This window comes from Primulina tabacum, chromosome 8 (genome assembly GCF_025594145.1).
Source record: "Primulina tabacum isolate GXHZ01 chromosome 8, ASM2559414v2, whole genome shotgun sequence".
In the NCBI taxonomy this organism is placed as follows: Eukaryota; Viridiplantae; Streptophyta; class Magnoliopsida; order Lamiales; family Gesneriaceae; genus Primulina; species Primulina tabacum.
This window is the reverse complement of record NC_134557.1, coordinates 9,756,311-9,768,786: the sequence shown is the minus strand read 5'-3', so window position 1 is coordinate 9,768,786 and position 12,476 is coordinate 9,756,311. Positions and strand designations below refer to the sequence as shown.

Here is a 12,476-nt window from a genome sequence, read left to right as displayed (position 1 = left end):
GTCTCTACTTTAATATGTATATATATTATATTTGCTAAAACTAAAAACTTGTCATTACATCATCACAAGTCACAACACAACTACAAGAGAAAAAGGAATAAGCAATAATATGAATATCTAATCTTTGTGGTTGCATTTGGATGAGAAGATTTGATGATAAAAGATTTGAAATGGCTTCGTTTCGAGATGAATTTGATATACACTACAATGATTTAAAAAAATAACTAGTTGATGTTTTAAATGCATTGTTAAATTGACTTACTCAAACAAACAAATAGATTTGTTATTATGAATTTGAAATCATTAACTTTATATTCATCCTTCCAAACACAACTTAAATAAAACTGAACTGAAACCCAAATTTAACACCTTGTAATAAAAAAGTAGAAATTATCAAAGAGGCACCACACACAATCACAAGCATAGAGAAATTAGAAACGAAGAAGAATTAATAACTGGGGATTCGATATAAAATCAAATGTGAGGTTATAAAGTCCCGAACAGTTTTATTAATAGTTTTCACCTAATTAGAATATTTTATTAAATCATTGGAGCCATTAAATTTAGATGTTGGAAACAAGTAAAATAGTGTTAATTGGACCAAAATATAATGTTTTAGAGATATTGCCGAGGCATGATGTTGGGGTGAAGTGGGTGCTTCTTTAGTAGATTTTGGCCTAGTGTGGCGCACGGTTCAACGCACAATCCCATACAAAGTGCACAAAGAATGCACGACGCTGCACCATGCCGAATTTGTACACTGAGCAAGGCCCTTGAAAGACTAAGGGTATGGCAAGCACAGTTTAAACTTCTGGGCTCCAGTGTGTGATCAGTTGAACAAAGCAAAAAACAGCTATGGTTTCCATGGTAAGTCGTATGTCGTGCAGAGTCGAAAATCATATTTTCGAGGTTTCCTATAAACAGACATGGGAGATAGCAATATAGAATTTTTGGGTCCTTAAGCAGTCGTTGAGGTAGTAGGATTGGAGGTCTTCATCTCATTCTTCCCTTCCTCTGATCTCACTAGTGTTTCTAACGTATAAATATAGTTTCTGTTATCAAGCAAATCAAGGGAGTGTATTCTTTACCTGCGCTTCCAAGTCTTTGAAGTAAATTTTTTTAAAAAAACCTTTAAACTCAGTTGTAGTATTCATGTACGACTAGTTCAAAATACCCCTCAAGACCTATAGGAGTTCAAATTCCAAAAATTAATCAAGTGAAAAACCAAAAAAAAAAAAAACATTCGAAACTCATAAATGACCGATTATTTGTCGGCTAGAAGTAAAAAAGATACTCATTGAATTAATGTGTTGCATTTTGCAAAATCAACCTTAATGTCAACCAATTTTAAATGCATTTAAAAATCATGAACTAGAAAAAAGGAAGATGGATCTTTTACAAATGTGTGTGCCAACAGCAAAGCCATGGTTTTTTCATCTGAATAAATGGGATGCTGAAATAGTCAAGATTTCACCTTTGGGAATGCCTAACACAAACTAGATCATCCAATTTGTTGCCATCCATTTTATACAGAGACACATTTCCCATCTGAATCAACTGATCCTGGGCTGCGTTTCTTAAATCTGTGAATTGCATCGTCTCCCACTTGCTGTAGTTTGAATTCCTCCTAGTATCACTCATGTCTGCTGATCCAGACGCAGGCCCACGCCCATAAGCAACTGCATCTCCCCACACTTCGCAGTTACGAAATTGCCCCATCGAACCACCATCTTGGCAGTCTTGATTCTTCTTCTTCAAGCATACTGCAGCAGAGTGAGCTCTCCTTATTGTTTCCCGACTCGGTATATCTGACCAGTCCATTTTTCTTTCAGCTCTCATAGGAGAATGGATCCTAATAATCTGGAAGGTACATTTTTCTTCATTAAGCAAGAAGAGATTTGACAATCATAAAATTAACATTAGATGATAATTTCAATTCTACTGACACCAAGGCATTCCAAAAGCTGGTAGTATGCTCTCCCTTGAAGAGGATTATGTCCTTTCCTTGGGGTTGAGAAGTATCGCGTCCTGACCCAATCACCAAAAAGTCAAAACTTCAAAGGAAAAAACTAGGATCAAGAATATAGGCTTTTGTTTGGTTAACATTTACATGAATTTTTCTGTTCAAGACTTCTATCTTCCAGAAAGCTGAGAACCAAGGCACACATTTTCAGGAAATTTTTCGACTCTATAAAATGATATTGGAACACTATCTGAAAATTTTCAAAATAAACCTCTCAAAAAATTCTCAAAAATCTTAAGATGAACAAGTGAAAAGAAAACCAAACCCAGACAAACCAAACAACTGAACTCACCACTCAGTATATCCAGGATCAACTGTAAAACCATATATGTCTACAATGTCACACATGGAAAGTGCCAGTTCTATTGATTTCATTCCAGTCCCTTTGGCACCTCTGCGAAGTACAATACCTTGGAAGAGATAAACTGGATTTGGGAGCGTCTGCGTAATTTGTATGGGGAATGTATAAGAATTTCCATTCAAGAGAAAATAAAAAAAAGGCATGTTTACTAAAACTACAAAATACTAGTAAATAGTAATTAATATCAATGGGACGTGACCATAAAATTCCCACCCACTTTCATGCACTTCAAAACATGCACAAGCCGAATGACTTCAATTTTGTCACGTCATCATATTCGTGAAAATGTGATGGTGGAAACTAATTCTTAGATCACCATCAGCATTTATGCCAAACAGATTACCTTAGATCACCACAGCAATGTTCGTTGTTTGTTGTGTTGTCCAGAAGCTAACATTGGAAATGGTGAATTTATTTCAGTCAAAGGGAAAGGAACTGTGGCTACAGAAAGTCTAAGAGGTTTGAAATACATTACCGATGTTCTATATGTGTCTAATATTGATCAAAATTTGCTTAGTGTTGGCCAGTTAATAGAGAAAGGCTTCAAAGTTATATTTGAAGACAAATGGTGTATGATCAAAGATGCAAAGCGTGGAGATGTGATCAAGGTAAAAATGAAAGCAAAAAGCTTTGCTTTAAAGCGGTTGGAGGAGGAGCAAATAGCATTTTCAAGAAGCAATGCAGAATTATGGCACACTTGGGCATTTCCACCGCGATGGACTTCTATTATTTAGAAACATAACTTGGTGAAATGTGTTCTTTGTTGGAAGACAAACTATCTGATTGTGTCTGGTCAATATGGCAAGCAAGCCAAAAAACTATTAACTCAAACAACTCGGAAATCAACACACAAGCTGCAACATGTACACACATGTAATGACTTGAATTCTTATTTGAATTAAGTAGTAATTAAGACATGATTAAATAGTTGTTAATTAAGCATTATTAAAGAATTAATTAATTGAGGATTAACATGTTGGGATCCATCGAATTTAAAATGGACCAATCAATTTACTTCAGATTACATTATCTCAAGAAATTCAACTTGATGAATGATATTATGACACGAGGCAGATAAGATTGAGTTTGGATCTTCTAAACTAGTCGGATGCAACCTATAAATAGAAGTTGATTTTTTCCTAAATCGCTTTCCCTCGTCATTTCTATCGAGAGTTTTATCCATATACCTTAGGTTTTCTAGCCAGTTTCTAGGACAGTTTAGTGTCGGGAAGCTTCGGAGCCCACTCAAGAAGGGGTTGGCGACCTGGGACACGCAGATCGAGACATCATCAACGGGTTGACGACGGATGCAGGTGATAATCATAAACTCTTAAATAGTGATTTGAACATCACTAGGAAGAACTTTGAAGCATGTTTAGTAATTCTGAATCTGCAAGATAGTGATTTCAGTATGTTAGTATTGTTTAGTTTAGACAAGTAGACTTTCTGTCAGATTGCTTTAGTGAGGTACGTAATGTACTGACTAATATTCCAAGTGTAGTAAACATATTTATCTGTTGCATGATTTTTGTTTTCCTGCTTTGACATATTATGCATGACATATCACGTTGGGCCTGATATAGCTTCGGAGCCCACTCAAGAAGAGGTTGGTGACCTGAGACACACAGATCGAGACGTCATCAACGGGCTGATGACGGATGCAGGTATAATCATAAACTCTTAAATACTGATTTAAGAATCATTAGGAATAACTTTGAAAGATGTTTAGTAATTCTGAATCTGCCAAGATAATGATTTCAGTATGTTGGTATTGTTTCGTTCATACGAGTAGACTTTCTGTCATATTAGTGAGGTACGTGATGTACTGACTAATATTCCAAGTGTAGTAAACACATTTATATGCTGCATATTTATCTGTTGCATGATTCTTGTTTTCCTGATTTGACATATATGCATGACATATCACGTTGGACCTGATAACTTTTAAAATATACCTTGTTTATTTGGGTCTCTCAACCCTATTCTATATTGTAGACGGTTCGGTATCGAGAGCTATAGTGTCCAACGGGACCCACGGGCTCTGATGACACTGGACATTGTAGGTCACGTCTTGATGATGGATGTGAGAGCCAAAACATGCATATGGCATATCAAAGACCACACACTCAGGCGCCTCTAGACTAAGCATGAGATTCTTGACTTGATCCTTGATATTTGAGCATATTGCATTTTACATGCATCATATCGATTTGTATATAGTCGTACATTCTCATATTGGACGATTGTCATTCATGTCTTTGTTTTCATCTTAGACATCCAATTCCATGGGGCACGTCTTAAGTTGGACGGTTCGGACGGCTAGGGCAGTGGCTAGAGCAGTTGGGTTTCCAGTGAAGGTTTTAATCTCGTATTTCTCGTGCAAGATTATGATTTCGATATGGTTGTATTAATGTTTAACACTGAGATTATTTTTCTGTTTTCTTTTGGATTGTAAGATGATTAAGTTATTTGGTTTATGTTGTTTAATTGTTCTTATTAAATTTATTTAAGAATGCCCATTAATCTGTTTAGTAGTAGCTCAGGTAAAAAGAGCTACAATACAGATGTTGAAAGACCTCGTAAAATGCCATCTTTAAATGTTGGAGGACCTCATAAAACACCAACTTTAAATGGTAGTAAGTACTACATTATATTTATTGATGATTATACCTGATTTTGCTGGATTTACTTCCTCATTCAAATCCGAAGTTGCTAGTATATTTTGGAAATATAAAACATCGGGGGAATCAAAGTGGTTGCAGGATACAGAAAATAAGGTCCGATAATGGGAACGAATATACAAATGACATATTTGAAAAGTTCTGCGAAGACGATGGCATTAAGCACTAATTCACAGATCCTTACACCCCACAATAGAATGGTGCAAGTGGGAGAAAATCGGAGTAAAAGGGAAATACCAAGGTGTATGCTACACGAGAAGGAGTTGTCAAAAAGGTTTTAGGCAGAGGCTGCAAACACTGCTGTTTTTCTACTGAATAGGCTGCCTACAAGAGTTTTGCAAGAAAAAACTCCATTTGAAGTTTGGTTTGGTTATAAGCCAAAGTTAAAAAATCTAAAGATTTTTGGTAGTCTTTGTTTTTCTTATGTGCCACAGGTAAAAAGAGACAAACTTGATAAGAAGGCTAAATCAGGAGTTTTTATTGGATACAGTGATTCTTCAAAAGCATATAAAATTTTCCAACCACGTGATGGAAAAATTCTTGTGAGCAAAGATGTCAAATTTATGGAGGATAAACAATGGAATTGGGAGGAGTCTATGAAGAAGCCATTGGAAGAACCATCCATATTTTGATGATGACATTGATGATGATCCAGTTCGAGGTACAAGATCCTTATCCGATATTTATGAAAGAAGTAACATTGCTATTTTTGAGCCTGTAGGATATAAAGAAGCAGAGAAGGATAAAAAGTGGATTGAAGCAATGAAAGAGGAGCTCAAAATGATTGAAAAAAAATGAAATGTGGGAGTTGGTGGATAAGCCTCGACACAAAAAGATCATTGGAGTCAAATGGGACTACATGACCAAACTTAATCAGATGGTTCTGTGAATGAATACAAAGCCATACTAGTGGTTAAGGGGTATAGTCAAGTATTTGGAGTAGATTTCTCGGAAACTTTCAGTGGAATGCCTTGGATACAATCAGAATGTTGCTTACTTTGGCAGCGCAAATAGGATGGAAGCTTTATCGGTTGGATGTAAAATCTGCATTCTTAAATGGTTATCTTCAAGAGGAGATTTATGTAGAGAAGCCTGAAGGATTCCAAGTCAAGGGACAGGAGGAGAAGGTCTATTTATTGAGAAAGGCCTTATATGGTCTTAAGCAGGCCCTGGTACAACAAGATTGATGAACACCTTCGAAGTCTTGGATTTGTTAAAAGTCCAAGTGAAGCTACATTATATGTAAAAGGAACAAATGATGAATTAATAATAGTTTATGTTTATATTGATGATCTTCTTGTTACAGGAACAAACTGAGGAAGTAGTAAAAGAATTTAAGGTTGAAATGCTCAAAGTATTAGAAATGACAGACCTTGGTCTAATGTCCTGTTTTTTGGGTGTGGAGGTGTAGCAAGTTCATGACGGAATCTTCATGAATCAAAATAAGCATGCAAGGGAAATACTCAAAAAATTTCACAGAGAAGATTGCAAAAGCACAAGCACACCAATGAATGAGAAGAAAAAGTTTAACAAAGTTGATGGAGCAGAAAGAGTTTATGACAGCAAATATAGAAGCTTGATTGGTTGCTTGATGTATCTTATAGCCACTAGATCAGACATACTGTTTGCTGTAAGCTTACTTTGGAGATTCATGAAATGTGTTAGCAAAGTGCATTTTCAAGCTGCCGAAAGGATTGCAAGATATATCCAGGGCACGACAAATTATGGCATTAAATATTCTTAAGCTTCATGGTTTTTCTGATAGTGATTGGGCAGGCTCTATTGATGATATGAGAAATACAACATGTTTTTGTTTCAGCTTTGGATCAGGTTTTTTCTCATGGTGTTCAAGGAGTCAAGATGTGATAGCTCAAATTACAGCATTGGCAGAAAATGTAGAAGCCAATGCTAGAGTAAATCGCGGAATTTGGATCAGAAAAATGCTTGCAGACTTACATATGAAGCAAAATGAAGTAACACAGATTCATGTGGATAACCAAGCTGCAATTGCAATTTCAAAAGATCCTGTTTTTCAAGGCAAAACTAAGCACTTTAAGATCAAGTTGTTTCATTTAAGAGAAAGTACAAAAGGATGGTGAAATCAAGTTGTGTTATTGCAAGAATGAAGATCAAGTAGTAGGTATCTCTACCAAAGCTCTACCAAAGCTAGATTTGAAATGTTAAGAAACAAATTAGGTCTTTGCAGCTACTAAGGCAAGGAGGAGTGTTGGAATCGTACCTTAGTCACTTTTGGTTAAAGATTTGCTAAATAATTGGTCAATTGACCAAGACTTTAGGAAATAGTGTTTGAATTATTTTGAATTGATATAAGGAAGATATTTTGGTTTTTTGTTACGTTTTTTCCAGCTCTATATAAAGAGTATTGCAATGAATAATAAAATTAAGCATTCCAAATGCATTCCCTCGTTGCTTTTTTCTATTGCCATAAACTTTTATGTTCTGGTTTTTGTTGCTATAAACCAACATTCACAAATAAGAAAATGAAACCAAATCACCCCATAGCGAAAGGTCCATCGGGGAAATATTCAGCATGCTATTACCTTTATCATTGTGTTGAAATCTCTATGAGTGAGGCTTTTAATGATAAGCACTTCATCATCTGCAAAAAACACAGCCATTAATAAGCCCATGATTCGTTGCTACTTTTTGTGATGCTGATTAAACTACATTGCTTCCCCTTTTAGCTCTTGTAATGATTGACCCTAAGATGAATTTTGTTCTCTTCTTCATGAAAGAGATAACCGATACCCACAACATACTCAAAAATTTTCTTCAGAAAACTGAGAACCAAAGCACACATTTTCAGGAAATTTTTCAACTCTACAATATTGGAACACTATCTGAAAATTTTCAACACAAAACTCACTAAGGAATGTAATAATATCAGCTCAGAAAATGGTATGCGAGGGCTCATGCTCAGTCCACAGGGTGTGTACAGCCACTCATATATCTTTCAACCTGGTTTTTATTTTGTATTTATTTATTGAACTTAACAAAGACGAACAAGGTAGAGAGAAGAATAAGGAAGAAAAATAACGTAAATATTCACAATGGAAAATATTTAGCAGTTGCAACAAGCTATAATACTCCATCTTCCTATTTTGAATAATCCATTTCGAATGGAAATGGAGTTTGAGATGAAAGTTGAAAGATAAAAATTGAATATGTTCACCTTTTTGCTGGTTGTCAGGTAGTGTGTCACAACTTCAAATAAGAAGTCTATCTATAAAAGTTGATTTGAATTATTAAGGGGCATTCAATTAGGACAAAAGTAGATTACCTGATCCCTTGAGAATGGGTATCATGTTACGTGCAGCACCCCTAACCACAAGACGAAAATCTCTTTTCAGACCCACAAACTTGGCATATTTCTGTAGAAGATAAAGAAAGATAAAACAAAACATAATTCCAATAAAGGGAAAAATTCACATCCTATGAATCACTAAAAGTCACATTCCAATTTTTCAAAAACATAGCAAAGCATATAAAAAATGACAAGGCAGATGATTGGATCCTTGATGCTCAAAATATCATCAAGTCGGCCCCAAGTTCTTTTCCAAAAAATAACTTCCAGAATGGAACTACATTCAAATTGTCTTCCATTCAAACATGTTGATTCCATTGAGATTGACAAAAAATTAGATAATGAACATATCTTCTCACACCCTGTCACATTCATATGGATCAGGGGAAATGCATGCACAATAGAAACCAATCTGAAAAAAGGACATATATCAAGACAAACTCGATGACAGAAACCGGTGTAGTAGTCTTACTTACCTCATTAACAGGGGCTTCATTGTCTCTTATAACAGCATCATGGCTATCAATTTCTTGGCCAAACTCTGTCTTTAAGAGATCACCTGAATTTCCTACAACAGCACAAGTTTCAAACTGGCGAGGATGGAAGGGTGGCGTTGCTGGTAAAAGCACATTCAGATGTTCCTCGCAGAGAGTCCTATTGTAGCACTTGTCTGCTCCTCTATGATCATCAGAACAAGAGAAGTAGAATTTTCAGAAAAGGAAAGCAAATGGTTAGAACTCAACAGGATTGGAAAGTAACCAAACAACGATGGAATCTGCCAACGTACAGTTGTGCTATCCTTTTTGGAGCATAGTCTAGCCATCCATCAGGTCGTGCATCTAAGTACTCTCTTGTCAACACTGTAGTCATATTGCGATACTGCATTTTAGACGATATCTGCCTGCTTAATGTGCAAGAAGGTAAACTACTGCAAACAATAATGTAAAAAACAATGGAAAACCTGTTCCCACAATAGTATCGCTTCGCAGACGTCATATTTATACTCCAATGGCTCAAAGATCTTAAATTGCTCATTGTACTGCAAATAGATGAAGAATGCAGAAAGTTACATGGGGTCTACAGAAACTTGAAAATGTAACTTAGCATTTAAGTGACTGTGTCAGAGACAAACCCAGGTACTATTAGTTCCTTCAGGAAACTTGAGAATCAAATTACAATGATCGATTATGTGGGCAGTGAGTCCAAGCCCTCTACTTGCCTACAAAAAAAATGACAAGGCTAATGACGAATGAAATCTCCAAATTGACTTTAGACCTCAATAAATAGAAGGAAAAAGTAAGAAAGTAGCTTTCACAAACTTAATGAAATTCTTTTGAGAAAAACTTATTGAAATTAAAATTGGATGTCCTCCTCGTTAAAAAGCATTTTATTAGCACATTTTTAAAAATTAAAAATAAAAAGCAAACACAGTTTTTAGTTGGATATCATAATTTTTTTAATTATTCTTGAAAGATGAGCTGAAACTGAAATAATAAAAGGTACTTTTACTGTAAGACTTACAAATTTAAAAGTGTGTTTTTTAACTTCTTTTCAATTTGGCTTCTTCATCCAAGCACATTCTAAGCAAGCAGAATTTTTGCAAACACATTGAATCATACTTTACTCAAAATCAAGAAAAATCTATCAATATCTTCCCAGAGATATAAATACAATAAGTACACATCACTCCGAAAATATAATCAAGATAAAGCTTGGATCTGATTGTACAAGAAAATTCAATCATTAGACTTCAGATCTAAGATTAAACAACATACAATCGGTCGTTGAGATGGACGAGAAGAAGGTAACTAACCACGCACTGTTGAACGGTGGATTGGAAATCAGATAAAGACTTAATAGCCACTGAGTTAAGCTGGTGGTTGCCTGGAAAAATTGAGAGTTGTTTTGTCCGTGAACAAAAGTTAGTGCGTAAATGAAATTAATCGTATAGATTGGATTTACTGAATAAGGGGGTACCAGCAGAGAAAAAGGAAGAGTAAGTGGCAAAAGCCAGGAGAGAAAAAAGGGCAGCGGAGGCGCAAAATAGATGCAAAACAGGTGGTCTCCTGCTGGACGTCTTTCTGAGAGCCTTCATCATTCTCATTAGTATATGCCCGGATGTCTGCACGCATGTTTGATATATTTTCTCATAGAAAATCGAATTAAATACTTAATGTGTCAGTATATTTCCAAAGAAAATTTGAGGCCCAGAATAATAAAATTCACGAATTTAGATGCAAATGAAATTTCAAAATCCAAAATTAAGAGTTCAAACTCTCAAATATCAACTTATATGCAAAAATCCTAATAGAAAGAAAATTAAAGAAAACAATATTTTATAAATGACACGCAAACCAGACTCTTTAGCAGCAAAGGACGCAAATCTACCCACATTGTACTACGATATTGGCGTTCAGTTAGATCTTTCAAGGTATTAAGAAAATCTATATGTTAAAATCAAATCCATAACTGTGTAACAACAAACACAAATAAGATTCAGAGCTTTTATATTATATGCTTTCAGACTTTTGACACATTCGTCTCACTTTTTCACAGCCTCCATTAATCTTCCGGCCCACTGTTTTCATTACATTACAGAATCCAAATCCACCGTGTGATTACTCATCTGAACATGTACATTAGAATTAAATGACAAAAATAAACCCTTGGAACACTTCACCTTACATTTCTGTAAAGGTGGCCATGGAATTTGCTAGCTCAATGGAATGAGATAGAGAACCCGTAGAGAATATTACAGCAAAGGGAAAACGATGGAGATTTGAAAATGGGAATTTCTTGTTATTGAAGAAAATAAAATTGTTTCCAGGAATCAACAAGAAGGAATAGTAGCATCTCTCTCACTTCTCCGTAAGAAGAAAACGCTTCTGCTACAGCCGCCGTGTGAGATGCCGTCTGCCGCCATCTTCATTTCTTTTACAAGATATTAAGAGGGATAAATTGAGAAAAGAAGAAGATTGAGGAGGAAATTTGGTGGATCTACGCAAAGGAAGAAGAAGGCACTGGAGATGTATGATGTGGCAAGATTTGGTCGAATGAATACACCTGCCTTGAATTTTAAACTGGTTTTATATATTATTTTTTATAATTTAAAAAAATTGAACCGATATTTAGAAAACAAAGATAATATGTTCTTAACATTTTATTAAAATATATAATTATTAAAATAGATAATGACATCGAAAATTAGTTATTTTTTATGTCTCAAATTTAATAATATTGTTATAAGATTTAAAATTTTGTTTTTATTTAAAAAAAATTAAACTATGTTAAAATAAGTTATTTAACAACTTAAATTTTTTTAAATAATTAGATTCTCTCATATTATTTTTTAAAATATTATTTAAATATTTGTTAAGGATCAAATTATCCTCGTATATATATTTATATTTTTAGTTTAAATAAAATAAATAAATGACCTCCCCATAATTATGATTGGGAAATTTTTTTTATTGTAAAAATTTGTATGAGACAGTCTCACGGGTCGTATTTTGTGATACGGATCTTTTATTTGGGTCATTTATGAAAAGTATTATTTTTTATGTCAAAAGTATTACTTTTTATTGTGAATATCGGGAGGGTTGAGTCGTCTCACAGATAAAGATTCGTGAGACAAAAGACTTACTCTTTGTGATAAATTGAGTCAATTTATCAAATTAGTATTTTAATTATGTTAAAGTACAAATTTATCCTTTAAACCAACAATACATTTCTCCTTCTCGGAATTTATTCTTCCAAATTCATTTGTTTTTTTCTCCCATATTATATTTATCGATAAAAGGTCCAATCGACATTCACCAAACATGTGTGGACTTTCACTTTTTTGGCTTTATCTTATACTCTCCTTTATTTATATTTATACTAGAGCATTTTATTTCCAATTGAAAGAGGGACTTGACCTTCACATCAAGAAATCACATATTTCATAGTTGTGAAGGGTAACTGGAAAGGAGATAAAAACCAAATTTTAGGATTTTTTTTTAAAAAAAATAAGCATAGAAGTAATAAAGACCAAGATCTTGAACATGAGAACAGATACCATATTTGCAGTTTTATTGTCAGAATCAA

General features: G+C 34.5%; 1 protein-coding gene across 2 annotated transcripts; it reads right to left on the bottom strand.

Annotated features, from left to right (window-relative positions):
* Positions 1-1,297: 1,297 nt before the first annotated feature.
* Positions 1,298-11,428, bottom strand: LOC142553680 (sialyltransferase-like protein 1). Of its 2 annotated transcripts, none has more exons than XM_075664118.1 (12): positions 11,071-11,428; positions 10,368-10,512; positions 10,204-10,274; positions 9,523-9,609; positions 9,352-9,429; positions 9,178-9,269; positions 8,867-9,068; positions 8,367-8,457; positions 7,627-7,685; positions 2,316-2,464; positions 1,947-2,028; positions 1,298-1,860 (listed from the first exon to the last, which is right to left on the bottom strand). In XM_075664118.1, the coding sequence occupies exons 2-12, from the start codon at positions 10,492-10,494 to the stop codon at positions 1,471-1,473; spliced, it is 1,428 nt and encodes a 475-aa protein (XP_075520233.1). In that variant the 5' UTR covers positions 10,495-10,512; positions 11,071-11,428; the 3' UTR covers positions 1,298-1,470. The 2 variants fall into 2 exon arrangements, with proteins under 2 accessions (XP_075520233.1, XP_075520234.1); XM_075664119.1 differs by having other exon boundaries at positions 11,076-11,428.
* Positions 11,429-12,476: the final 1,048 nt, after the last annotated feature.